At 31.7% G+C, this 27,829-nt stretch overlaps 1 protein-coding gene across 1 annotated transcript; it reads left to right on the forward strand.

Moving 5' to 3' along the window:
* The first annotated feature begins 3,688 nt into the window (after nucleotides 1-3,688).
* Nucleotides 3,689-25,787, forward strand: LOC143084027 (apoptosis inhibitor 5-like). Its single transcript, XM_076260443.1, has 12 exons — nucleotides 3,689-3,757; nucleotides 4,224-4,389; nucleotides 4,717-4,868; nucleotides 6,838-6,978; nucleotides 11,896-11,961; nucleotides 13,065-13,259; nucleotides 17,296-17,477; nucleotides 18,612-18,705; nucleotides 19,779-19,898; nucleotides 22,996-23,030; nucleotides 24,027-24,151; nucleotides 24,480-25,787. Exons 1-12 carry the CDS (start codon nucleotides 3,704-3,706, stop codon nucleotides 24,536-24,538), a joined length of 1,389 nt encoding a protein of 462 aa, XP_076116558.1. The 5' UTR covers nucleotides 3,689-3,703; the 3' UTR covers nucleotides 24,539-25,787.
* The last annotated feature ends 2,042 nt before the right edge of the window (nucleotides 25,788-27,829 follow it).

The raw sequence follows: 27,829 nt of genomic DNA on the forward strand, positions 1-27,829 counted from the left end.
GCTCATTGTTGAAGGCCGTATGGTGAGCTATGGTTGTTAATGTCTGTGTCATGTTGGTCTCTTGTGGACAGTTGTCCCATTGGCAGTCATACCACATCTTCTTTTTATAGCTGAAAATTTCATTCACCAGAAGATCTCAACATTGTTCCAGAATATCTCAACCGATACCAGAAAATCTCAAAATGACATACTTTATAACATATTTAGCATAATGAAATTATATTAGTAAAGAAAAAGAACAAACTATAATTTTATGTTTATAATGTTTTAGAAAAAAACTAATTTACTGATATATATGCTAGTTTATCAATGATATCACTGTCATTTTGTCAATAGCTGACTGCACTGGCCACATTTACCTGCTGGAGAAAAGTCATTACGATGTCATTTTAAATCCTATCCATTTGTGTTATACACGAGACAAACTGTAATTCAAATATCTCTGGCATGACATTCTCCGATTTTACAAAAAAACGCATTGATTTTCAGTAAATTGACGAAAAGTCGACCTACCCTGTGTTTATTTTGAATATTTTGAACCAGAAAAGCTCAACAGGAAGTGCCAGAATACTTTTTTCCGTCTCAACATTTGGTTGAGATTAGATGGTTTACCAGGCGTGGAGTTAAAATTGTTGACGTTGTGATGATGAGGGAAAAATGGGCTTGGGAATGAATTTATAATGATTTTTTGGGTATAGGGATACGGGATATTGGGATAAAAACTTAATGGGATATGGGATATTTATACCCCCTAAACAAGCCTCATTAAGGTTTATAACCCCTATACTGTAGCCATTTTTGTACGAATTTTTCAAACTTCAATTGTATCAAAACTACAAATGTAATGAACAATAGGGGTAGGCCATTTTATACTTATACCAAGGGAAAACTCAGTGGAGGATCCAGGGTTGTTGTTGTTGTTGTTGTTGTTCCGGGGGTTGGAACCCCCCGATCAATGCATTTGAATGGTACATATAGTTGGAACCCCCCCCGCAGGCCTCTACATTAACATTTTTTCTAACTTGTCCCTTCGGACAAGTGGCAAGAAATCAGCTTGTCCGAACTCTTAACTCACTTGTCCGAATTCATAATTGAAAATCTAACATATTGATGATTTATGCAATAATAACACTTGGGCTTTGACATACCTAATAAAAGGAGCATTTTGTAATGTTATATGAATACCGCATCAAAATACATTTCATTAATTCAGAATGAAAGTTTTTTTGCAAGACTGTGTTCTCTGACTCAATGTCACTATCATTTGTCAATCATTAAATCATCATTTCTTCCCAAACCACTACGTTCCCCTATGGACCTATTCATTCTTTAGTAGTGGTATGGGTTAAACCAAGGATGTAAATACACCTGGTCACCTTGAACATGTATATGAGTAAACCTTTTTAATTTATTGATGATGTCAAAACAAGCTTTTACAATTTATTTTGATTTGTATATACATTGATATATGACCATGAAGTACATACACATTTCACTAAAAAATCTGCCTTTTTAGATTTTTTTTTTTTTTTCATCTTAAATTTTTAGATCATAGATCCTATCAAATAAAACCTCTTTTAATGTATTGTTATGCATAAAAGCAAAATCAAATGAAACATACTTTAATTTAATATTTTAAAGTTTAGGTAAAACTCCATATGGAGGTGCTCCTAATTCAAGGAAGCTTATACTAAGAAGATAACATTAACATTGGTTTCTTACCCCTTACTTATATCCCCCTGGTCAATGGCTGCCAGCATGTTCAATACTCCAAATCAGAGACATATTATACAAGTTTTATATGTCTCTGGTTCAATCAATGAATAATTATTTCATTAAGTATGATCAATAAAATAATCATTCATATTTTTGGGAATGTATAAGTCTTGAATTTGATCTATTTTTATCTGACCTTGATTTTTCACTTGTCCCATCGGACAAGTAGTATGGTGAATCTACTTGCCCGACACCTGTGTCCACTTGTCCCGGACAATCGGACAAGCGTTAATGTCGAGCCCTGCATCAATATCTAGGTAGCAGCTAGGCTAGCTACATGTTCAATAGTCCTAAATCTACGTAGCCCTATGTAGTTGCTAGGATATTGAATGCAACCCTGTGCTGGATAGGACACATTAGTACATGTATCTATTGTTTCACTATTGTTTATCCATATTTTTGTTTATAGGTCAAACTATGATTTATGTCTGCTTCCTGTTTCCAAACTTTTATTATGAAATTGTTATACACTTTTATCCTGTAACTTATACCTGCTTTCTCGATTTTTTTTTTCCTTTTCAATGTTTTGACTAGTTCAACGCTTGATCATATTGAAATACAAATGTACTTGGTTTTATGTCAAATATTGACTCGAATTGTTATTTTGTCCTGGTGAATCTGTCTGGACATTCCAGCTTCCTCTGACCATAAAAAGTGACTGCCATGAAAGTAACATTAAACATCAATCAATCAATATAGTTTAATCCGATAGCACATGTCTTGGATAATAAATATGAAAAATCTCATTTCAAGACTTGGTTTTCATTTTATTAATCTAAATCCTATTGATATTAAGATGTATTTAAAACACATTCAAGAGAGAATCAATGATGTAGCCTTCCAAAAGCAAGAAACTGACATCAATCAAAATAAAAAAATGAACTTTTTTAATATACTTTATAAACCAAATAAAAGACCCTCGTATGTTGATCAATGCAAATCCAAAAGTGATAGATCAACATTATGTAAATTGAGGTTAAGTGCTCATACTTTATCTATTGAAAGAGGGCGATATCTAAAAATACCAAAGCAGAATAGGGTATGTCTTTGCTGTAACAATGGAGACATTGAAGATGAACTTCACTTTCTTTTAAAATGTTCCTCCTATAAATATGTGAGAGATAACCTTATTAAAAAATTAAATAATGTTCTATTGAACAACAAATTTTCTTCCTTATCATATAACTTACTTATATCAATTCTAAATAGTAATTCCCAAACAATATTAAAAATTGTTGTCAACTATTTGAATGAATGCTTGTTGGTGAGAAACTCATTATTAAAAGGTACTTGATTTTTGTAATAATGTATATGCTTCTCATTTATTTTTTATATATTTCTCTCATAATTATCCACTGTCACTCCTTCATTGTATATATATGTTATTGTAGTTAGTCTTTAATTTGTTGCCATAACCATTTATTGTCAATGTGTTAGTGCTAATAAAGTTATCTTATCTTATCTTATCTTATCTTATCTGTAGCACTGTAGCATCTAAATTGTTTGAAATTAAAAATAACATGATGTCATTGATTGAATGTTCCTTTTTCATTTTGACATTGGTACAATGTAGCTTATATAGACCATCAAAATGTTTCTGTGTACATGGTGTCAGTGATATTGTTTGCCTCAAATTACAGCTGAAATTCAGCCTTTTCCCCTAGAAAAAAATCCCAATTACCAAAAAAAATGGCATAAAATTCCTCCCAAAATGTTTTACACTTTCCCCAAACAGTGATGGCATTGGTAGTAATGTTTGTAAATATCGTATTCATGTTATTATTTTGATATTAGAAAGCACTTTTGAGATCCGGTTTTCTGATCAGAATCATCATGGTGTTTGTAACACATGTAGTTTTCAATGCATTAAGTACCATCATTGCTTTTGTTTCTTTCCCCTCACCGAAAAGTACCTTTCAGGTTGAAAATGTCTGACAACCAAAATATACATGAAAAAAACAGTGCAAAAAAGACAGCAAAGGTCAGCAAATAATCGGAGATGTGTTTATAATAAAATATACAAATTTCCCAATTTCAATGAAAAATTTGCATTTTTCCCAATAAAAAATAGTAGAGGTAGTTTTGAAAAAAGACAACAATATCACTGGGTGTATGGTTTTGAAATAACAACTAGAATGCATTACTGTCAATTCAGAACTTATTGCAAGGTTTTTATAAATGCAAATAATGTTACTAGGTAAGTATAGCAATAATACGAACATGTATTCTGAATTTCTGATAACCAAAATATAGACAATAGACATGCTCTATTTATAAAATGAATTTTGTCCATTCTTGAAAATCGAAATGATGAATGCACCCTAGCCTGTGATATCTGAATACACGATATATTTAAAAGTTGACAGTCATGTCAGCATTTGAGAATAATGAGATAGTTTAAAAGAGTAATAAAATGAATGATATACATAATATATGAACATTTACAGATCCGTAAACAAGCCATTAAAGATTTACCAGCCCTGTGTAAGAACTCTGCTAGTAATGTACCAAAGATTGCTGAGGCTTTAACACAACTACTAGGATGTGATGATACAACAGAACTTAGTCTCATTCAGTCGTCACTTATCAATCTAATGGCAGTGTGCTGTAAAGGTTTGTATTCTGAAAGTTATTTCCTATATATATATATATATATATATGAAAATATGAAGATGTGGTATGATTGCCAAGGTGACAACTCTCAAACATGACAAATGTAATTCAATTTAAGTGAGAATAATAACAGCCTGATTTGTTTTGCAAAACAATGAACGAAAAACAAATATAATATAAAGCAACAAATAACAACCACTCAATTACTGACTCCTGACTTGGGACAGGCAAATACAGAAAATGGCAGGGTTAAACATGTTTGCGGTTGCCCAACCCTCTGCTAACCTGGGACAATGGTGTAACACTTCATTGATTATATATTTACAGGAACTCTACAAGGTATGTTTAAACAGATTTTATCAGAAGATGAACTTGTGAGGGAGAGAGCCATTAAGTTTTTAGGTACCAAAGTCAAAGTTCTTGGAGAAGATACAATAGATAAAGAAGCTGAAGAATTTCTTGTATCGCAGTGTAAACAGGTAACGGGATCAGAATACCTGTTTTACTCAAATTTGAAATGAGGAAACAACTTTCTATTTAAAGAATTTAGAAGAAAGGATTAGAATTATCATCTGACTTTAAGAAAACCGTTGAATATCGATGTCTAATCAATTAACCTATTTATTTCATTGTCTGCAGGGGTGTGGAAATGCTATGCCCGACTCGCCCGACTCGTACATTTGAACAACCGGACAAGTAATTATTTTTGTCTGGGTTGCCCGTGGACAAGTAAAATAATATAAAAGACAAAGTTCAAATCCAACAGAAATATAGAACTAATTTCAACATGTTCAAAATATATAAAGATGTTAAATTTATGTAAAAGAAACCAATGGTTCATGACGATAAATATTACATAATACCGAAAATAGATAGATTAACAAAATAAATAAAAATAAGTATGCGAACCCGAGATGCGTAACATTGCATTGGTTTTGTCCATTGACACGGGATGGTCGATTAGGTTTTATCCATCATGTACCGGAAGTGTCATTTTATATATTTTTGTATCGAGATTCAGATTGATAAATACTTTATAAAACACCGGGCAAGCAAGACAAAAAGAGTAATGAGTCGAGTAAAAACCCTAAAACGCAAATGGAGGATAAGGAGTATTAAAAAAAAATATGGAAGCGAGAATTTCAGACATCGTGAATATCAGATTGCACCTGACTATCTAGGATGGAAATTCGGAAAATAAATAATTTTTTTGTCTTTATATTTATAGATCAAAGGTCAACATTATTTGTTGTCAGAGTGGTAAATGGAAGGGACGGTTAAATTGCCCATCAATTCAATTATAAAAAAAACCAAAAAAAACCCCAAGTGTGTCAGTTGAGAGAAACAGCAAAAAAGTCAATAGTTTATCCATTATTTAATATCCATTTCTTCACTCACTGTCCTCTAAATTAGTATATCATTATATGTACCTACTGGCTACAATTTTTATTCCAAAACTGCTGCAAAAATAACCTTTACATGTCATTTCATTGGTTGGTTTGCTGTAAAGTTTTTGTCCCATAGATGTTGACCTACTTTACTAAATTTTTACACATAATAAACAAATGGATTTCACTTGTTTGTGATGCAGTTGTAACAGTGCTAAGAATCATATATTAACTACAATGAAATACTTCAATATTTATTGGGACCATCAGGGCAAGTAACTTTTTTTCCGGACAAGTGAACTTTACAGTTTTACTTGCCCAGGGACAAGTGCCCACAGCAAATATTTCCACACCCCTGGTCTGCATTTTTGTTCATCAACTATATAATGTCAATAGGATTTAGTCACATCATAAAATAATGTAAATCTACAGTTAAATTTTCGTTGGGGCTTTAATTTTGTGGATAGTTCTTATCCACGAAATAAACGAAATTAAATCCCCCACGAAAATTTCTGCTTTTACAGTAAAGCCAGACTAGTATACTTTTTATACATACATTTTTACAAAAAAGAAGCTATTGTAAAAGATGCTTTAGAGGCTCTAGTTATCTGGTTATTGTTCAAATTGGCAAATAGCATTCATAATAGATAACCAACCTTAGGATAGATTGGGTGTCTTTTACCGAGAATCCCTACTGTTGACTGTCATATTGCAAAAATATTTCTTTGGTTGCAAAATATTTTACCAAGTTCTATTCAATATACTATAGAATCATTTAACACTTGAAACTTTTAATAAAAAAAAAAAAAAAAAAAAAATTCCAGTGAGCTTTTGATTTTTAGAAAAATTATATGTTTAAAATCAAGGGCAGATAATTGTTTTGAATTTGATATTGCAATTTGCTTTTTTTTTTTTTTTTAAACAAACAAGGCCCATGACATCAATAATCTACAAACTGAACATTTTCAATTTTTTTGAATGGAAAGTGGTTTATATAAAATTACTTTTAGAATACAGTTAATTACATAAGGTTAAAAAAATCTCATTATTTTTTCCTCAGGTTTTACAAGATGTAACTAAAGAAGAATTTATTTTGATAATGGATGTATTAAGATCACAAAGTTCAATGTCTACAGTGCAAGGGAGACAACAACTTGTAGAAATTGTTACTGAACAGGCAGACTTGGATCAGAGTTTTGAGGTAAGTCTAAGAGTAGATTTGAAGACCATGTACCAATGGTTTTTTTACCTATATGTAACAATCTGTCATCAAGGGTAATACTTATACAAGTCACAGTGGTCTAGACAGGATTTGGAAAGGGCAGGATGCTGGTCAGAAAAAGGTAAATTTAACGCATAAATGTCATTGAAAAAAGGGCAATTATTTAAGCCTCATAATTTGTTAGCTTATAACTCATATATACAAGTCTTAATCATGTTCATTTATATATTTTTGCTACAATATGTAAGTGATATTTGTAAGATTTTAATTTTCATTTCAAGATTTGAATGACCTCCCAGTAATCTCCTCCAAAAAGTTATGTTTACAAGTATATTCTGTTTTGCAACATAAGTATGGCAGGTCAAAACATGTCTATCCATTTTTTTCTGATTTGCTGATATTTTTATATTATTTGAGTTCAATCTTTTATATCCAGCATGGAACAAAGGAATGTCCTGTGCACAGATGTTTTAAAAGTAACTGCAAGGCCTTCAAAAATTGCTCCATTGGGGTTGCTAAATGAGCAATGTTTTGAAGAAAACAGACAAATGAGATTTTCAATGTCCATGAAAAAGTTAAAACAACAAAAATACCAAACTCCCAAGGAAAATTCCAAACTGAAAATCTTTTAACAAAATCAAACATTTGTCAAAAGATCAAACACTTCAAAACAACTGTCTTATTCCTGACTTTGTACAGACTTTTCTTTATGAAGAAAATGGTGGATTAAAGCAAAATTATACATTTATACATAAAAATAAAGACCACTATAAACGACCGACCTTTAACAATCATTTACAGCATTGAAGTCTAAAGAAATTCTAGAAAAGAAAAACTTTTTTTTTTTTTTTAACTTAAGCAGATAATTAAAATTGGTATATTTGGATAAAATCAATTGAAATTGTAAATATTTCAGATAATACTGGTTGTGTATTTGACCAAACTCTGATCGTGAATAACTCTGACATATTTTATATTACAGGCTGAAGATACAGACTGTGTTGATCGATTGATCCATTGTATAACTCTGACATGTTTTATATTACAGGCTGAAGATACAGACTGTGTTGATCGATTGATTCATTGTATAACTCTGACATGTTTTATATTACAGGCTGAAGATACAGACTGTGTTGATCGATTGATTCATTGTATAACTCTGACATGTTTTATATTACAGGCTGAAGACACAGACTGTGTTGATCGATTGATTCATTGTATAACTCTGACATATTTTATATTACAGGCTGAAGATACAGACTGTGTTGATCGATTGATTCATTGTATAACTCTGACATATTTTATATTACAGGCTGAAGATACAGACTGTGTTGATCGATTGATTCATTGTATAACTCTGACATGTTTTATATTACAGGCTGAAGATACAGACTGTGTTGATCGATTGATTCATTGTATAACTCTGACATGTTTTATATTACAGGCTGAAGATACAGACTGTGTTGATCGATTGATTCATTGTATAACTCTGACATATTTTATATTACAGGCTGAAGATACAGACTGTGTTGATCGATTGATTCATTGTATAACTCTTGACATATTTTATATTACAGGCTGAAGATACAGACTGTGTTGATCGATTGATTCATTGTATAACTCTGACACATTTTATATTACAGGCTGAAGATACAGACTGTGTTGATCGATTGATCCATTGTATAACTCTGACATGTTTTATATTACAGGCTGAAGATACAGACTGTGTTGATCGATTGATTCATTGTATAACTCTGACACATTTTATATTACAGGCTGAAGATACAGACTGTGTTGATCGATTGATTCATTGTATAACTCTTGACATATTTTATATTACAGGCTGAAGATACAGACTGTGTTGATCGATTGATTCATTGTATAACTCTGACACATTTTATATTAGGCCTAAAATAAAATTTCATTTGTTTGGCATTGCCGCCCGACCCACTGAAAAACTTGCCGCCCAAATAATTTTATTTGCGTTTCAGAAATTTATTTTTTTTTATTTAAAAAAAAATCGAAATTGTGCCGGAATTTGATCGTATCCGCCGAGTTTGTTCCTGGCTTTACTTATTTCAAATCACGATCTTAAAAGCGCTTGCCTTACACAGTATTGGGAGCAAACATTTAAATGACATGGAATAGAAAAAGTTTGCCAAAAGTAATGTCAAAGAGGCCGGCAGGGGAAAGCATCAATGCATTGATTTAATAAGGGAGATGGATTTTATCAAAAATCAAATGTTCAGCTATTCTTTGAAAGAAACGTTCTGAGAGACCTTGTAGAGGACTCAAGTTTTATCTTTTGTAAAGGCTAAAAGCAGAAACAGATGATTTCTGCTCGACTTTGTCGCTTCATGAGATAGAAGTTTTTCACCGGGACATCACAGAACAAATATGCGTGGCTCTTACATTTGTTGAACTTATTAAATATTTGAAATGTATCATTGACAAATTTTCCCTTGAACCAGAGAACAAAGTATCTACTATAGTCAGAACCACAATGATGCATTCAAGATAATTATGGCTGTAAGCACTAAAGCCCATAGACCAAAACGGTCCCAGATTTACAGGTTTATAGTAGTTTTGTACCAGTAGATGCTAGCCTGGTACAAAACATACATATTTTAAAGACTAGCATCTTGTGTCAATTGAAGTACTTCCCCTTTTCTTGCCTTTCTTCTTAACATGAATAAAATAATTCTTAAAACATAAAAGATACTGACAGAAACATATTTATAAATGTATCTAGTGTACTAGTGATGAATAAAATCCCTTCCTTTTCCACAATTCTAAGGGCTCATTAATTTATCTGTATTCATGTAATGCATGTCCAGATTTCTGTTAATCAAACAAGCATTACAACCCATAATTTATTTATCTGCAAAAATTGTCTGTCCTGCTGCATATTTCCATTTTGAATTTATCATACGTTTTAAACCTATAGCCCTGAAAAACCTTGCACTAATGGATAATATTAGTATAAACACCATGTCTATTTGTGCCAACCTTCCAAATTTTTAATATTATGCTATCCTTATTTGGTACAGATCCTATATCCTCAAAACTTATCAGGGGCAGTAGGCGTGTTTGTATGGTAGTTCGTCACACCTTTCATGTATGATTACTAGCCTCTAGGTATTGGTTTGAGCCCTAGTTGGGCAGTTGCAAAATTAAGGTTTGATTTTCATGTCATATGTGATAAGGTTAGTCGGTTTCTTCCCGCAGGTTGCCGCCGTTTTCCTTCAAGTACTACGGTTTAATAGTATGCCAACAAAACTGACTGCCATGAAATTACATACGGTGTAGAAAGTGATGTTTATAAAACCAAAGCAAACAATAAAAGTTTTAAATCTTTGTCCATTTGTACAAGGAGCCGTAGTGGTTGAACCATTTAACTTATGGTAATTTTACCAAACTGTGACCACAAGATGTGACATCAGGCCTCTGTTCAATTGGCAGTCCCACAATAAAAGTTCAATTTTCACGTCATACATTGTACATTTTATATGGTTAATTTGTCAGTTTCCTGCCTCAGTTCTGTGTTTTTTTCTGGGTCCTTTGGTTAACTCTGCCAACAAAACTGACTGTCTTACATGAAATTATCCATATGATGTAGAATGTGACATTGACGGTTGACCCCGTTCAAAGAAACCACCAGCATGTACACACAACAATGCTGCAATACTTTAGACAACATTGGTCTAGAGACTTCATGATTTACATGTATAAAGCTTTTAAATGTAAAAAAAAAAAAAAAATCCCTACCTACCTACCCACCTGCTGATAGTGTGGGTCGGCAATGCCAAACAAACAATTTTTTAAGGGTGGCCTTACAGGCTGAAGATACAGACTGTGTTGATCGATTGATCCATTGTATAACTCTGACATGTTTTATATTACAGGCTGAAGATACAGACTGTGTTGATCGATTGATTCATTGTATAACTCTGACACATTTTATATTACAGGCTGAAGATACAGACTGTGTTGATCGATTGATTCATTGTATAACTCTTGACATATTTTATATTACAGGCTGAAGATACAGACTGTGTTGATCGATTGATTCATTGTATAACTCTGACATATTTTATATTACAGGCTGAAGATACAGACTGTGTTGATCGATTGATTCATTGTATAACTCTGACATATTTTATATTACAGGCTGAAGATACAGACTGTGTTGATCGATTGATCCATTGTATAACTCTGACATGTTTTATATTACAGGCTGAAGATACAGACTGTGTTGATCGATTGATCCATTGTATAACTCTGACATGTTTTATATTACAGGCTGAAGATACAGACTGTGTTGATCGATTGATCCATTGTATAACTCTGACATATTTTATATTACAGGCTGAAGATACAGACTGTGTTGATCGATTGATCCATTGTATAACTCTGACATGTTTTATATTACAGGCTGAAGATACAGACTGTGTTGATCGATTGATCCATTGTATAACTCTGACATATTTTATATTACAGGCTGAAGATACAGACTGTGTTGATCGATTGATCCATTGTATAACTCTGACATGTTTTATATTACAGGCTGAAGATACAGACTGTGTTGATCGATTGATTCATTGTATAACTCTGACATATTTTATATTACAGGCTGAAGATACAGACTGTGTTGATCGATTGATTCATTGTATAACTCTGACATATTTTATATTACAGGCTGAAGATACAGACTGTGTTGATCGATTGATTCATTGTATAACTCTGACACATTTTATATTACAGGCTGAAGATACAGACTGTGTTGATCGATTGATTCATTGTATAACTCTGACATGTTTTATATTACAGGCTGAAGATACAGACTGTGTTGATCGATTGATTCATTGTATAACTCTGACATGTTTTATATTACAGGCTGAAGATACAGACTGTGTTGATCGATTGATTCATTGTATAAAACAAGCAGCACCTTTGTTTTCAGTGAGTAATATAAGATACTGTAGATTTATTAATATTCGTTGGATACCAATTTTCGTGGATTTGGTGTGTACAGGAGAACCACGAATTCAAATGTTCAACGAATTACAAATTTTCTAAAGGAATGAGTGTAGACTTTGCCAAAATCACGAAATTAAATATCCATGAACATGATGAATTTGTAAGTTTTCCTCAAACCAAGAAAATTGGTACCCACGAAAATAAATGAATCCGCATTAGATACAAGAAGATGTGGTATGAGTGTTAATGAGACAACTGTCCATCCATTAGATACAAGAAGATGTGGTATGAGTGCCAATGAGACAACTCTCCATCCAAGTCACAATCTATAGATACAAGATGTGGTATGAGTGCCAATATGAGACAACTGTCCATTCATTAGATACAAGAAGATGTGGTATGAGTGCCAATGAGACCACTCTCTTTCCATTAGATACAAGAAGATGTGGTATGAGTGCCAATGAGACAACTCTCCATCCAAGTCACAATCTATAGATACAAGATGTGGTATGAGTGCCAATATGAGACAACTGTCCATTCATTAGATACAAGAAGATGTGGTATGAGTGCCAATGAGACCACTCTCCATCCATTAGATACAAGAAGATGTGGTATGAGTGCCAATGAGACAACTGTCCATCCAAGTCACAATTTATAATAGTAAACCATTATAGGTCAAAGTACCGTCTTCAACTGATTGAAACAGAGCCTTGGCTTACACAAAACAGTACACTAAAGGGCCCCAAAAATACTAGTGTATCACCATTCAAACTGGAAAATCAATGGCCAAATCTATATAAAAAATGAAAATCAGAACCACTTTTGAACAAAATCAACAAAGGATTACTACTGAACATCAGATTAGAGTATGTTAGGAGAGGGCCTTTTATGTAAGTACAAACAAGCTAAGGCTTTTAATATAAAAATAAGAAGATGTGGTATGATTGCCAAAGAGACAACTCAGAGACCAAATGACTATGGGTTACTGTCAAGCCTTCAATAATGAGCAAAACTGAATATACTGAATCTTTTTTTTGTAAGACTCTGTGTCTATATAACAAAATCAGTTTTATTTTTATTTGTAGAAAAATGTGCATTCTAAAGCGTTTGTAGGGTATATATGTGATAATGTTTTACCTGTGATCAGTAAACTAGCCAGTCCTGATGACGGAGTAGATGCACAGTTAGAGATGTTAAAACTGTTTAGTGAGATCTCAGAGTTTGCTGGAGACTTGGACAAGTTAGAAAACAGATTGGATAATCTATACAAATGTCTTATTGTAAGTTGGACAATATTGTAAACTATTTTATTTCTTCGTGTTTATCTAATTTTTGTTCCAATTAATGATGCAACATTTATTTTCTAACTTAAGTGATCTATTTATTTGACAGAGGTACAGTACTATGAAAAGAAGAGGCATGGTGTTTATTAAGTAGACATCAATCCATAAAGGAAAACAAGTTTTTGTGCATTTTTGTTGAGCCTTCGACTTCAGATGTTAAAAACGAGTCATAGTGATCCTACATTGTGTCGGCTTCGTTAGTGTCATCTGCAGCATTCACAAATATTCACTCTGTGGTTAAAGTTTTAAAAATTTTAATAACTTTCTTGAACTATCCTGGATTTCTACCAAACTTGGACAGAAGCTTGTTTATGTTAATAAGATAGTATCCAGGAGTAAATTTTAAAAGCCCCTCAACAAAGTCAGGAACCATTACATTCACTCTGTGGTTAAAGTTTTAAATTTTTTTATACCTTTCTTTAACTATCCTGGATATGTCCAAACTTAGACAGAAGCTTGTTTATAATCATAAGCTAGTATCCAGAAGTTAATTTTGTAAAAATAAAATTCCAATTTTTTTGTATTTTACTTATAAATAGACATTAGTTTTTCTTCCAGTTAACATTACATACAGTCTGCAGTAAAAGTTTTTAAAACAAGATTCTTAAACTTGCCTGGATTTTTACCAAACTTGGACAGAAGCTTTTGACAATCAAAAGATAGTATCAAGAGGAATATTGTTATTGATTTTTTTCATCATTTTTGTTGAGTGTGTGATTAACAGCAAAATTAGACGATCGAGAGAAATTCCGTGGAACCCTTACAATTTGATATAATTGTGATAGTTGAAAAATCAAAATGGTGTTAGAATAAATTCAATAATAATGCTATCAAAATCTTGTATGTTAGATTTTGATTTTTGCAAGGCTAATTCCTTGGCAATTTTGGCAAATTAAGTTTTACCTTCCGTCCATCTATCCTTCTGCCTGTCCATAAACAAATGATAAAGTATTTTTACATATTATAATCATGTGCTCAGTTACTTTCTTCTTTTATTTATTTTGCATCAACTTGTATTGCATCCAAAATTGTACTAGGCTTAATAGGTCAGGGGTGTGGAAATGCTATGCCCGACTCGTACATTTGAACAACCGGACAAGTAATTATTTTTGTCTTGGTTGCCCATGGACAAGTAAAAAAATACAAGACAAAGTTCAAATCAAACAAAAACATTAAATTAATTTCAAAACGTATAAAGATGTTTAATTTATGTAAAAGAAACCAATGTTCAGCAAGTAAAAACATAAAATTGAGAATGGAAAATGTTCATAACGATAAATGTTACATGATGCCGGAAATAGACTGATTACCAAAATAAATAAAAATAAGCATGCGAACCTGAGTCGCGTAACATTGCATTGGCTTTGTCAATTGACCCGGGATCGTCGATTAGGTTTTATCCATCATTTACCGGAAGGGTCATTTATTTTAAAATTTTGTATCGAGATTCAGAATGATAAATACTTAATAAAAAGCTGGGCAAGCAAGACAAAAAGAGTCATGAGTCGAGTAGAAAACCTTAAATGCAAATGGAGGACACAGAGACTTGAGTATTTAAAAAAAAACGGAAGCGAGAATTTCAGACATCGTGGATATCAGATTGCTCCTGGCTATCTAGGGAAATTCGAAAAATAAATTATGTTTTTGTCTTATTTATAGATGAAAGGTCAACATTATTTGTTGTCAAAGTGGTGAATAGAAGGGACACCTTAATATCTTTCATTGCCCATCAAGACAATGATAAATAATCAAGAAAAAAACAAGTGTGTCAATTGAGAGAAACACCACAAAATCAATAGTTAATCTATTATTTAGTTTACATTTCTTCAATCACTGTCCTCAAATTTAGTATAATTATTATGTACCTACTGGCTACAATTGTTATTCAAAAACTGCTGCAAAATTGTCCTTTACATGTCATTTCATTGGTTGGTTTGTTAGGTTTCTGTCCCATTGATGTTAACCCATTTTCTACTTTTCTATTTTTTTACACATATAAACTAATGGATTTCATTTGTTTGTGATGTACAGTAGTGCTAAGTAAGAATCATATATTAGCTAACAAGAAATACTTCAATATTTATTGGGATCATCAGGGCAAGTAAATTTTTTCCAGACAAGTAAAATTTTTAGTTTTACTTGCCCAGGGACAAGTGCTCACAACCAGAGATGGGTCTGATTACTTTCAATGTAATTGATTAAATTACAATTACTTTGTCATTTGTATGATTAAATTAAATTAATGATTACTTCATTTCTAAAAGTGTCTGATTAAATTAATGATTACATTGGTAAAGTAATCATGATTACATCTGATTACAATAAATTAAAAAAAAAACCATTTTGAATGATGAGAATGAATAAACGTTTAATATAACGTTAGTTCTTTTTAGAAAGAATTTTGTTTTATATATTTTAAAATGATGACTTCAAACTTCATCTATTTAATAAACCACAAAAGTTCAATACAGACATACATGAACATTGTGTCACCCATTACACTTTATCATCATTGATCTCTGAATCATTTTGACTTCAATTGAATATGGCTTTATAAAGAGTTTGCTGTTTGTCTTCTGACCTCTTCCAGACTTTATATGTATTTCAAGGTGCAGTTTTTGGAAGTTAAAATATGGATGAAATAAAGTTAACAGATAAAAATTATGAAAAAATTTAATAGAATTGTTTAAACAAATTGTCAACAAAATACAAGTACTATAAGTCAATGCAATTTACATGTCTAGTCCAAGTACATACACAAATTTTATAAAGATATTTGTCCAACTTTTAATTTAGTTTGTGCTAATTAGATAAATTTTCACATGTCTGATTAATCTTTTATCATATATATTGTCCTACAGCTATACTCAATTGGAAATTGCAATAAAAACAAACCTTAATTGGTTTCCTACCTGTCAATTCAAAGTTGACAATAATCACAATATTAACAAAAGATTATAATTCAGGGTTAAAGAAAAATATAATATTGCCTAAATATAACAGTTTTTTTTTTTATCAAATACATATATGTACATCTTTAAATTGTGAATATATGTACAATATCTTTTACTAATTAAGGCCTTCTTAGGCTAATGATGACTTTTTTAATATTGTAACAGTTAATTTTTTACTGAAGTATACATATCAATTTACATGCTTTATAAAGTAAACCAAACTATCTTAACTTGTTAAATATCTATTAAATAAGAATAACAAAAAGGTTCATTTATTGACCATAAACACACTCCAAGATTATTTTCATTGTAATCAAAATGTAATCAGGATTACAGGGCATTTTGAAAAATAATTGATTAAATTAAATTACATGTAATCAGATTTTTGGCTGATTAATGATTAAAATGATTACTTGAAAAATTGAATTCAATTACAGCAGATTAACGATTACAATTACAATTACCCCAAGTCTGCTCACAACAAATATTTCCACACCCCTGTAGGTTAATAAAATTGAGTATGGAAATGGGGAATTTGTCAAAGAGACAACAACCCGACCATAGAGCAGAAGGTCACCAACAGGTCTTCAATGTAGCGAGAAATTACCGCATCTGGAGGCGTCCTTCAGCTGGCCCCTAAACAAATATATACTAGTTCAGTGATAATGAACGCCATACTAATTTCCTAATTGTACACAATAATAATTCAGTTTATGTTTAACCACAAGTATTACATCTATGGCTTGTAAAATTGCTGTCTGGCTTGTAAAATTCTTCTCTACAAGCCAACAGAATCCAATTAAAAATTTGATAAAATTGAGCTTCAGGTCTGTGGATTCAATTGTTTATTTTACTGCTTTAGCTTAAACATTTCTGTCTTTCCAAATATACATATTTTATCATTTGCCATTTGGAGTGATATGATTTTCTTTATGATAATCTGATTATTTTTCTTTATAGAGTTATATGCCAGTGCCCCCAGCAGAGGAGAATGATAATCTGATTATTTTTCTTTATAGAGTTATATGCCAGTGCCCCCAGCAGAGGAGAATGATAATCTGAGTAGCAGTGAGGAAGAACCTAAGTTCCAGTTTTCTACCGTAGAATGTTTAATGTTAGCTTTCCATCAGCTCGGCAGGAAGTTACCAGGTTTTCTGGCAGATGAAGCAAATGCTGACCGGTTAAAAGATTTTAAGTTAAGGTAAAATTAACATTTCATATAAATAAAGGATCTATCTTTGTCCACAGGGTCTTGAAAGTGTTATATTCCTCTCGCCATCACTTGGATTTGAATTTTTCGAAAAACTAAGGATTTTCTTATCCCAGGCATAGATTACCTTAGATGTATTTGGCACAACTTTTTGGAATTTTGGATCCTCAATGCTCTTCAACTTTGTACTTGTTTGGCTTTATAAATATTTTGATATGAGCGTCACTGGTGAGTCTTATGTAGACGAAACGCGCGTCTGGCGTACTATAAATTATAATCCTATTACCTTTGATAACTGTTGGATTTCTGTAGTTGTCAGGTGTTTCTCTTAAAATACTGAACCAATTTCAGTGAAATTTGGGCTGAATGATCGTTTGTATGTCTAATACATACCTAACAACCCTCAAGTTTTAAGTGGGAGTTCCTCACACAAATACCTGAATTTTGAGTATGGAATCTCCTGCATTGGGATATTTTAACCTGGAATGACCCACTTTCTTTTTTCTCTGGATTTATCATTACAGTCGATAAAAAAACTTAAAACATTGAGTGATCATTGAAAACTTTCTTAATGATGTTTTGGGATTTTTGTCAGATTTTTCGGAATCCTCTGGTTTTATCCATTGGAATGCCTTAAAAAATATCTTTCCTATTTACCACCATTTTTCTTTTTATAAATCTTATATATGTGTAATTATAAGTCACCTGTAAAGTTTTATAAAATCTTTGTTATTTTTTAATAGTTTTTAAGAACTTTAACTTGTCAATAATAAAGCTATGAAAAGTGAAGAGAGAACACTTTCCCGCCAAAAGTTCAATGGCTCATATCTTGAAAACTAGCACATTGCCCTATATATTTGTTTTGCTTTTTTGGTTCCTTTATTAACCCCTTTCAATATATGTATACTAGTGTTGTGAAAAGCTTATTATTTTGAAACTGAGTTGTGAACTTTTCTTAATTCTTGATTGCTTATGTGCTGACTTCCAATCTAATGAGTTTTGATCAAGTGAATATTAGTTTGTTCTAATGTTGTACTTACCAAGGATAGGGAGTTATTGAGTCTTCATTATATAAATGGTGTAGATGAAAGCTATGAATAAGTGTCTCATTGACATGTTTTTCAGATTACAGTATTTTGCCAGAGGTGTACAGATATATATTAAACAGTTACGACAGGCGTTACAAGGAAAGGCAGGTGAAGCTTTAAAAACAGATGAGGTTAGTTATGTTCTCCAGATGTTTAATTCACTGTACCAAAAAAATACAGTATCAAGTTAGCAGCTACGGTACTATCATACATCCGTTTTTATTTTGCGATTTCAATACAAGAGGGACGAAAGATACCAAAGGGACAGTCAAACCCATAAATCTAAAATAAACTGACAACACCATGGCTAAAAATGAAAAAGACAAACAGACAAACAATAGTACACATGACACAACATAGAAAACTAAAGAATAAACAACACAAACCCCACCAAAAACTAGGGGTGATCTCAGGTGCTCCGGAAGGGTAAGCAGATCCTGCTCCATGAGCATGTTAAATTTTCAGTCTGTATTATTTTTTGCTGAATGAGAAAATACATGTGAAAATATAACTATCACATTGTTATTGATGGAAGTAACACAGCATTGATTGACTGACAGGTAATAGATAACAGATATATACGAGTTACCAAACGGAAGGTATATCGTCATTGGGGCATGCTGAAGATTGAAGGTTTTGATCAATATAAAAAGATCCTTGTAAAAGTAATTATACCTCCGCTTTCAAAAAAGGGGGTATACTGTTTTACCTCTGTCTGTCCTTCCATCCATCCATCCGTCAGTCCGTCTGTCCCATGAATATTTTCGTTGCATTTTTCTCAGGAATTATTTCACAAGGATTTCTGAAATTTGATTTCAGGGTTTATATAAGTCAGTTATACCGTGTGATGCGTTTTCAGATTTATCAATCAACAACTTCCTGTTTACCTTATACTTGTATCATTTTTCTCAGAAACTACTTGACAGGGAATTCTGAAATTTGGTTTCAGGGTTTACATATGTCAGTTATACCGTGTGATGCGTTTTCAGATTCATCAATTGACAACTTCCTGGTTACCAAACACTTGTATCATTTTACACATAATAGCCAAGTTGAAAATTTTCGTCACATTTTTCTCAGGAACTTCTTGACAAGGAATTCTGAAACCTGTACAGTTCAGCTACCAAAAGAATGTCTAATACCTTGAAATAAAAATCTGCATATAAACTGGTCAGATATTTATTGTTATTTGTTTCTCTTTCAGAATAAAATCAAAGTGGTAGCATTAAAGATAACATCAAACATAAATTCTTTGATAAAAGATTTATTTCATAATCCACCATCTTATAAAACACCCATTATACCATCATGGAAACCTTTAGTGGTAAGTGTTGTCATGGTTATATAGTCATTGAAACCTTTAGTGGTAAGTGTTGTCATGGTTATATAGTCGTGAAATCTGCTGATGGTAAGTGTTGTCATGATTATATAGTCATAGAAACCTTGAGTGGTAAGTGTTGTCATGGTAAAATTCATGAAAACCTTTAGTGGTAGGTGTTTGTCATGGTTATATAGTCATGGCAACATTTAGTGGTAGGTGTTGTCATGGTTATATAGTCGTGAAATCTGCTGATGGTAAGTGTTGTCATGATTATATAGTCATAGAAACCTTGAGTGGTAAGTGTTGTCATGGTAAAATTCATGAAAACCTTTAGTGGTAGGTGTTGTCATGGTTATATAGTCATGAAAACCTTAGTGGTAAGTGTTGTCATGGTTATAATGTCTGGAAACCGGTAGTGGTTGGTGTTGTCTTGGTTAAATAGTCATGGCAACATTTAGTGGTAAGTATTGTCATGGTTATAAAGTAATGGAAACCTTTAGTGGTAAGTGTTGTCATGGTTATAAAGTAATGGAAACCTTTAGTGGTAAGTGTTGTCATGATTATAAAGTAATGGAAACCTTAAGTGGTAAGTGTTGTCATGATTATATAGTCATTGAACCTTAGTGGTAAGTGTTGTCATGATTATATAGTCATTGAACCTTAGTGGTAAGTGTTGTCATGTTTAAATAGTTATTGAAACATTTAGTGGTAAGTGTTGTCATGATTATAAAGTAATGGAAACCTTTAGTGGTAAGTGTTGTCATGATTATATAGTCATTGAACCTTAGTGGTAAGTGTTGTCATGATTATATAGTCATTGAACCTTAGTGGTAAGTGTTGTCATGATTATATATTTATTGAAACCTTTAGTGGTAGGTGTTGTCATGATTATATAGTTATTGAAACCTTTAGTGGTAAGTGTTGTCATGATTATATAGTCATTGAAACCTTGAGTGGTAAGTGTTGTCATGATTATATAGTCATTGAAACCTTTAGTGGTAAGTGTTGTCATGATTATATAGTCATTGAAACCTTTAGTGGTAAGTGTTGTCATGATTATATAGTTATTGAAACCTTTAGTGGTAAGTGTTGTCATGATTATATAGCCATTGAAACCTTTAGTGGTAAGTGTTGTCATGATTATATAGTCATGGAAACCTTTAGTGGTAAGTGTTGTCATGATTATATATTTATTGAAACCTTTAGTGGTAAGTGTTGTCATGGTTATATAGTCATTGAAACCTTTAGTGGTAAGTGTTGTCATGGTTATATAGTCATTGAAACCTTTAGTGGTAAGTGTTGTCATGGTTATATAGTCATTGAAACCTTTAGTGGTAAGTGTTGTCAGGGTTGTATAGTCATGATATCTGCTGGTTGTAAGTGTTGTTTTGATGTAAATAACGTCTCAGTGTTGTCTTTAGAGTTATGTGTTGGAAATGTTCAGGTTCAATGGTGTTGTCATGGTAATAAAGTCATACTACACTCAGTGGTAAGTGTTGTCTAGGAAACTTGTAGATACAGTGCATGTGAATGAAGCCATGGAAACTTTTAGTGGTAACTAATGCAGTTGTATACTATGTCATGAAAACTGTAAGTGTTGTTATGTTTATCATGTTTATGTCACAGAAACTGTTTGTGATGTTTGGTATGATGTCATGGAAACAGCAAATGTTGTTATATTTATGCAGCCAAGGAAACGGTAAGTGTTGTTATGTTTATGCAGTCGAAGAAACAAAGTGTTGTTATGTTTATGCAGTCGAAGAAACAAAGTGTTGTTATGTTTATGATGTCATGGAAACTGTTGGTGATGTTATATTTATGAAGTGTTGTTTTTTGTTACAGAAAATTCAATATTAAACTGTAAACCCTTTTAAATGTTTAAACAGAAAACACCACAGAAAATTTAAGATTGTGTAAACCCATCACAGAAAATTAAGATTGAACTGTGTGAACCTAATTTAACAGAAACATCACAGAAAATTAAAGATTGAACTGTGTGAACCTAATTTAACAGAAACACCACAGAAAATTAAAGATTGAACCTAGTGAACCTAATTTAACAGAAAAATCACAGAAAATTAAAGATTGAACCTAGTGAACCTAATTTAACAGAAACATCGCAGAAAATTAAAGATTAAACCTAGTGAACCTAGTTTAACAGAAACACCGCAGAAAATTAAAGATTGAACTGTGTGAACCTAATTTAACAGAAACATCGCAGAAAATTAAAGATTGAACTGTGTGAACCTAATTTAACAGAAACACCGCAGAAAATTGACGATTAAACCTAGTGAACCTAATTTAACAGAAAAATCACAGAAAATTAAAGATTGAACCTAGTGAACCTAATTTAACAGAAACACCACAGAAAATTAAAGATTGAACTGTATGAACTTAATTTAACAGAAACACCGCAGAAAATTGACGATTAAACCTAGTGAACCTAATTTAACAGAAAATCACAGAAAATTAAAGATTGAACCTAGTGAACCTAATTTAACAGAAACATCGCAGAAAATTAAAGATTAAACCTAGTGAACCTAGTTTAACAGAAACACCGCAGAAAATTAAAGATTGAACTGTGTGAACCTAATTTAACAGAAACATCGCAGAAAATTGACGATTAAACCTAGTGAACCTAATTTAACAGAAAATCACAGAAAATTAAAGATTGAACCTAGTGAACCTAATTTAACAGAAACATCGCAGAAAATTAAAGATTAAACCTAGTGAACCTAGTTTAACAGAAACACCGCAGAAAATTAAAGATTGAACTGTGTGAACCTAATTTAACAGAAACATCGCAGAAAATTAAAGATTGAACTGTGTGAACCTAATTTAACAGAAACACCACAGAAAATTGAAGATTAAACCTAGTGAACCTACTTTCTATAGAATGGGTTTGTTTTTATATCAAAAGATTAACAATAACAATACATTTGTGTTCAACATAGCAGACATTTGAGTAGCATAGAACAAACAGCCTTGTGATGGGTAAAAATAGAGAAAAAATAAACATGATATGAAGTGTGTATTGCACTCTTGAAACTAAGTTATGAATACTGATTGATAATAAACTTATGTTTAATTCTGATTTCAGAAAAAAGCACCAGAGCCAAAAGCAGCTGAGACAGGGTAAGTCCTTTTACCACAGGATTAGTGTGAAATAACAAAACTAAACAGTAAATGTTAGAATGACAAACAATTAAAATTGGTTGAGTGAAGTATAACGATTGTCCAGTGGAAAACAATTCATGTCAAGATGTTACCCTGTTCGTTTTATACCAGCTTAATGTTTGGTGGACTACCACAAATTTGTTTTTTGTTTACTGTGAATTTATTTATTTTCGTGGGTACCAATTTTCGAGGATTGAGGAAAACTTGCATATTAGTGGTTTTGGCAAAGTCTGCTTAAATTCCTATAGAAAGTTTGTATTCATTGAACATCTACTTTCACAGTTCCCCTGTACTCACAAAATCCACAAGAATTAGTATCCAACGTATATTAATGAATCCATAGTATTTGTATTAGACCTGTTTAAAGAGAAATTAAAGCATCAAATGTTTTTTTGTCTCCATGCCTATACGATTAAAAAAAAAACACTTTTCACAACAAGACAATACAAGATTTTGAGTAGGCAGCTCTTTTTTGGGTAGGTAGGGTTAGGGCTTACAAACATAATCTTTTTTATGGCCTTGGTACATTTGTGTACATCTGCCATGTTTGCTGATACTGTAAAAGCAGAAATTTTTGTGGAGGACTTAATTTCGTTTATTTTGTGGAAAGAGTATATCCACCAAATTAAAACCTCCTCAACAATTTAACCTACACATAGTATCACTTCCATTTACTGGAAAGCAAGAAATTAAATCCCCATGACATTTTATAAACAGACAAAACCACAAAGTTTTAACCCCACGAAAATTAATATTTCTACAGTAGTTTGAAATTTTACAACTCTTGTAGTACAAGAAGATTTTGTTATGGCATCAGTGAAAGGAACAATTGTGTTATGCTCCATAGAACTTTATTCAATTACATGCAGGGATGCTGGTCCAGACCAAGTTTTTGTCTCATTTAGAAATCAAGACACAAAATAGTAAAATTGCTATGTATCTTTTTAATTTCAGTCAAAAACGAAGCACATCTTTGGATTCCAATGGCTCCAGTGCTAAGAAATATTCCAGAAAAGATGTGACGTTATATTCACCCCCTGGTGGAAAGTTCAGTGAACGAGCTGGCACATATGAAGCAGGTAACATTGATGAGACAGTTCTGTAAATAGCTTAAACAGTTTTACTATGAATACATTTTTTTATGGGGTTACCTGTTTTCATGGATTTGTGGCTAGAGGTGAAATATAAATGTTTAACCAATTTTCAATAGTTTTGTGTCAAGCAGAATTGAGCAAAACCAAGAAAATACAATTCTTCCCACAAAAATAAATTAATTTTCACTGAAAAAAAATCACATGTCAGGAGTTTGATCAGATCAGATGTGAAATGCCAGAGACATTAGAATTCTATTCTTTTATGATATATTACAATTTTAATTTACAGACATACCTTTTTAATTTTTTTCAGGTCAAGGTCGTGGACGAGGTAGAGGACGTGGACGTGGATTCCGTGGAAGAAGATACTAACAGGACCATAAATCAATCATTGTTTTTAAACTCTTACATTTCATATTTTTTAATGACATTATTCAAAATATTCTTAGTTCAGGAAATTAACTTTTTAGTAAAACATGAACTAAACATAGGAGTTTCTTCATAATTGAGATAGATAAATGAGGTATGTATTCTATAGACATTGCAAAGACGTTCCAGTTAGAGTGATAGATGTCTGTTTGCCAGCTATTCTTTTATTTAAAAAAGGTATGTTAACTGATTGAAGTAAGTCACTGTAAATTCAGAAATTATTACGATGTTTTTTACTATTGTGAAAAATTTCACCTGGGTAATAATCGCAAAAATTTGAACCCTCATTTTAAAAACAATATATGAATTAAACAGGATTTTTCTCAATATCACAAAAATTAGTATAAAATGACAAATTGCAATGATCAATGCACGCAATAAATTCTGAATTTACAGCTTTCAGCATCCTGAAATATTGTCTGTTGTTATTGAGAAAAGGTGATAAACAACTTGATTTAAGATTTTTATTGAAATTAGAGAAGACCGTATTGATAGATAAAAGGTTGAAGTCTTGATTGAAGAAAAACGAGAGCCCAATTTTCCATAACTTTGTTTATCGCGTTAAATATTTGACAGATTTTTCCCCCTCTCATTATATGAGCAGAATCTTGTGGGCTACCAACGACATTTCTACTTTCAAACAGTGGCACAAAATGAGAAGAAACTGATTGGTCATTTCATTATCTTTTATCTTAAATATTGAGTCTTGAAGTTACATTTGAGTGGAGCTACCCACAATAATTTAATGGAAATGACTGATCCCCCTGAATTATAGGGTACGATGGCATAACATTGTTTCCCGTAGAGATGGTTGATTTAAGGTAAAGTAGTTACAAGGCATGTCTGATAGGATTTTTATTTATTTGAAGGTAAGTTTAACCCTAACAAACAATGATTGATTTGTGGTAAGATAACAACTGCAACCAGATAATGATGGAATTACCTCCCTTTGAAAAGGAAGAAGACGTTGTGAAAAGCGGTCTGGAGAAAGTTATTACATTTGCTTCATAGATTCTGCATAGTTTGATTTCTTATTTCATTATTTTTTTGCGTCGTTGTACATAATGTTATAGAAAAGAGATCAAGTTTTGAAAACAGTTGATAATTGTATTTGAAATAAGTTTAGAAATCACACATTTTTAGAAGCTGTTGTTCATTTTATTGTTAATTTTGAATAAAATAATTAATACTTTTTTTTTTTCATTTTGGTATATATGTCACACAAGTTTAACTCAATATTTTGGAAAGTGGATTCATATTTATATATTTATGGTTTTAAAAGATTTGGGGACATAATTAGCAACATCCATATCAAATAATGATATTCTTTAAACTGAACCTTCCATCCCAACCATATTTTCAGAAGTCTCTGTGCTGTAGCATGTGTAGATGGAGATGATTGAAATTACAATAAATAAACTACAGTTTTTGTGGATTTTATTGTAACCACCTTACCACGGCTGGATAGGGCAATATTTTAAGATAACCCCTGTGCCAACCCTCTACAATGGACATGATGTATTGTATTGATCATTAAAATTGATAATGCTATACCTTTAAAATATCAGAAAAGCTGTTGCAATCAATATTTTTTGGCAATTCTTGTTATGTTGATTGCAAATTTAATTAGATTTACACGGTGGAAAGTTGTTAAAAGCTTAGCCCATCTGAATTGAAGTGTAACTCTTGAATAGTACAATAATTTAATTTTGGATGTAACGCGTCTTCTGATTGGCTGACGTTATTTTGTTATGAGCCCAAAGACATAATTTAGTCATGTGACCGTGATGTCATCAACGTTTTTTCATGGTTTTCTACGGTTTAAAATGGAATTTAGAATTAAATTATAAGAAATGACTGTAATATTTTTTCTGTCTATTCGAAATAACATAAAAAATGTGGTGCACACTGTTAAATAACCCGCTACAAGCGTTATTCATTGTGCACCAAATTTTTAATGTTATTTCTTCATAGACAGAAAAAATATTACAGTCATTCCTTAAATGTATTACATTTTATTCAAACCTATATTATTATCTTTAAAGTTTATGCATATTGAATCTACAATACATTAAATCAGGTCTCGTTCCTTCTATATTCTTTTTAAGACCTTATCCTAAAAAAATTCAAGGACCACATAAGGAGGTTAACGACGTCGCCCATAACGATGCTTAATCAGTCATCCTGAAGAGTCCCAATGGAAGGAAGAAATCCATTAAACTGGAACTGTAAACGTGTTACTTATTTTACTATTTATTTTATGGATATATATATCTGCAGATATAAAAAAATGATACACAATCAAACTGTCATAATATTTATTTATGCTTCGTATTAACATTTATAAAGAGTCTATAAAGAGAGCATTTTAGGATATCTATCATGTGTTGTATTTATATTGATGTTCAGTATTCAAGATTACAGATGTCCCTCACAATATACTAGTAGATAATATGTTAACATGTGTAATTGATAGTTTGTTTCATTTCATTTTTCCATTTCTTTTTGTATTGTTTGTAATTTCACAATTCTATCATCAACAGATTTAAGATACCGTTTGAGGTTTAAAGAACAAATAATTTAATTGCAGTCTCTTTAAATAAAAATACCCATCAAACATGTAAAATAATAAGTTGTAAAAAGAAGTTATTAGTGAGATGTGGATCTTTGTATGCTTTTTCACCACAACAACTTGCCAAGACAAATTAGAGCATGGCATATTGTGAAGGTATTAATCTGTTGTTGATCGATCTAGTTTGTCTTTTAGATATATATCTTCCTGTTTTAATATAATACAATAAGGGTGAAGGTTTATGTCTTATTAACAAATAATGTGCATTGCATTTTAATTGTTTTTGTAAATGATAAGATCTGATTTTGATTTTTTTAATTTACCGGGTTTATTATGGCTTTAGACATGTGCAGTTATTTACATGTAAACCTTAAAATAAAAACCAGAATGTAGACTACATTTTATATAGATAAACAATTTATTTAAACACATATCATGTGCATTATACTTTCAAAATAAAAATAGTTATAAGTCTATTTTTAAATAATTAAACTTTAATGTGTCATATACATGCAATTTTTAGGGAAAAGGAGCTATTTTTTTTTTTTTTAGATCTTTTGGCTACAGGTCAATGCAAATGGCTATTTGCACTCTCAAATATTGTTTTTAAATAATTCTAACGGGCTATGTTTTTTAGAATTTTTAGTGTCTATGTGCCATAC

Source organism: Mytilus galloprovincialis, chromosome 7 (assembly GCF_965363235.1).
Source record: "Mytilus galloprovincialis chromosome 7, xbMytGall1.hap1.1, whole genome shotgun sequence".
Lineage (NCBI taxonomy): Eukaryota > Metazoa > Mollusca > Bivalvia > Mytilida > Mytilidae > Mytilus > Mytilus galloprovincialis.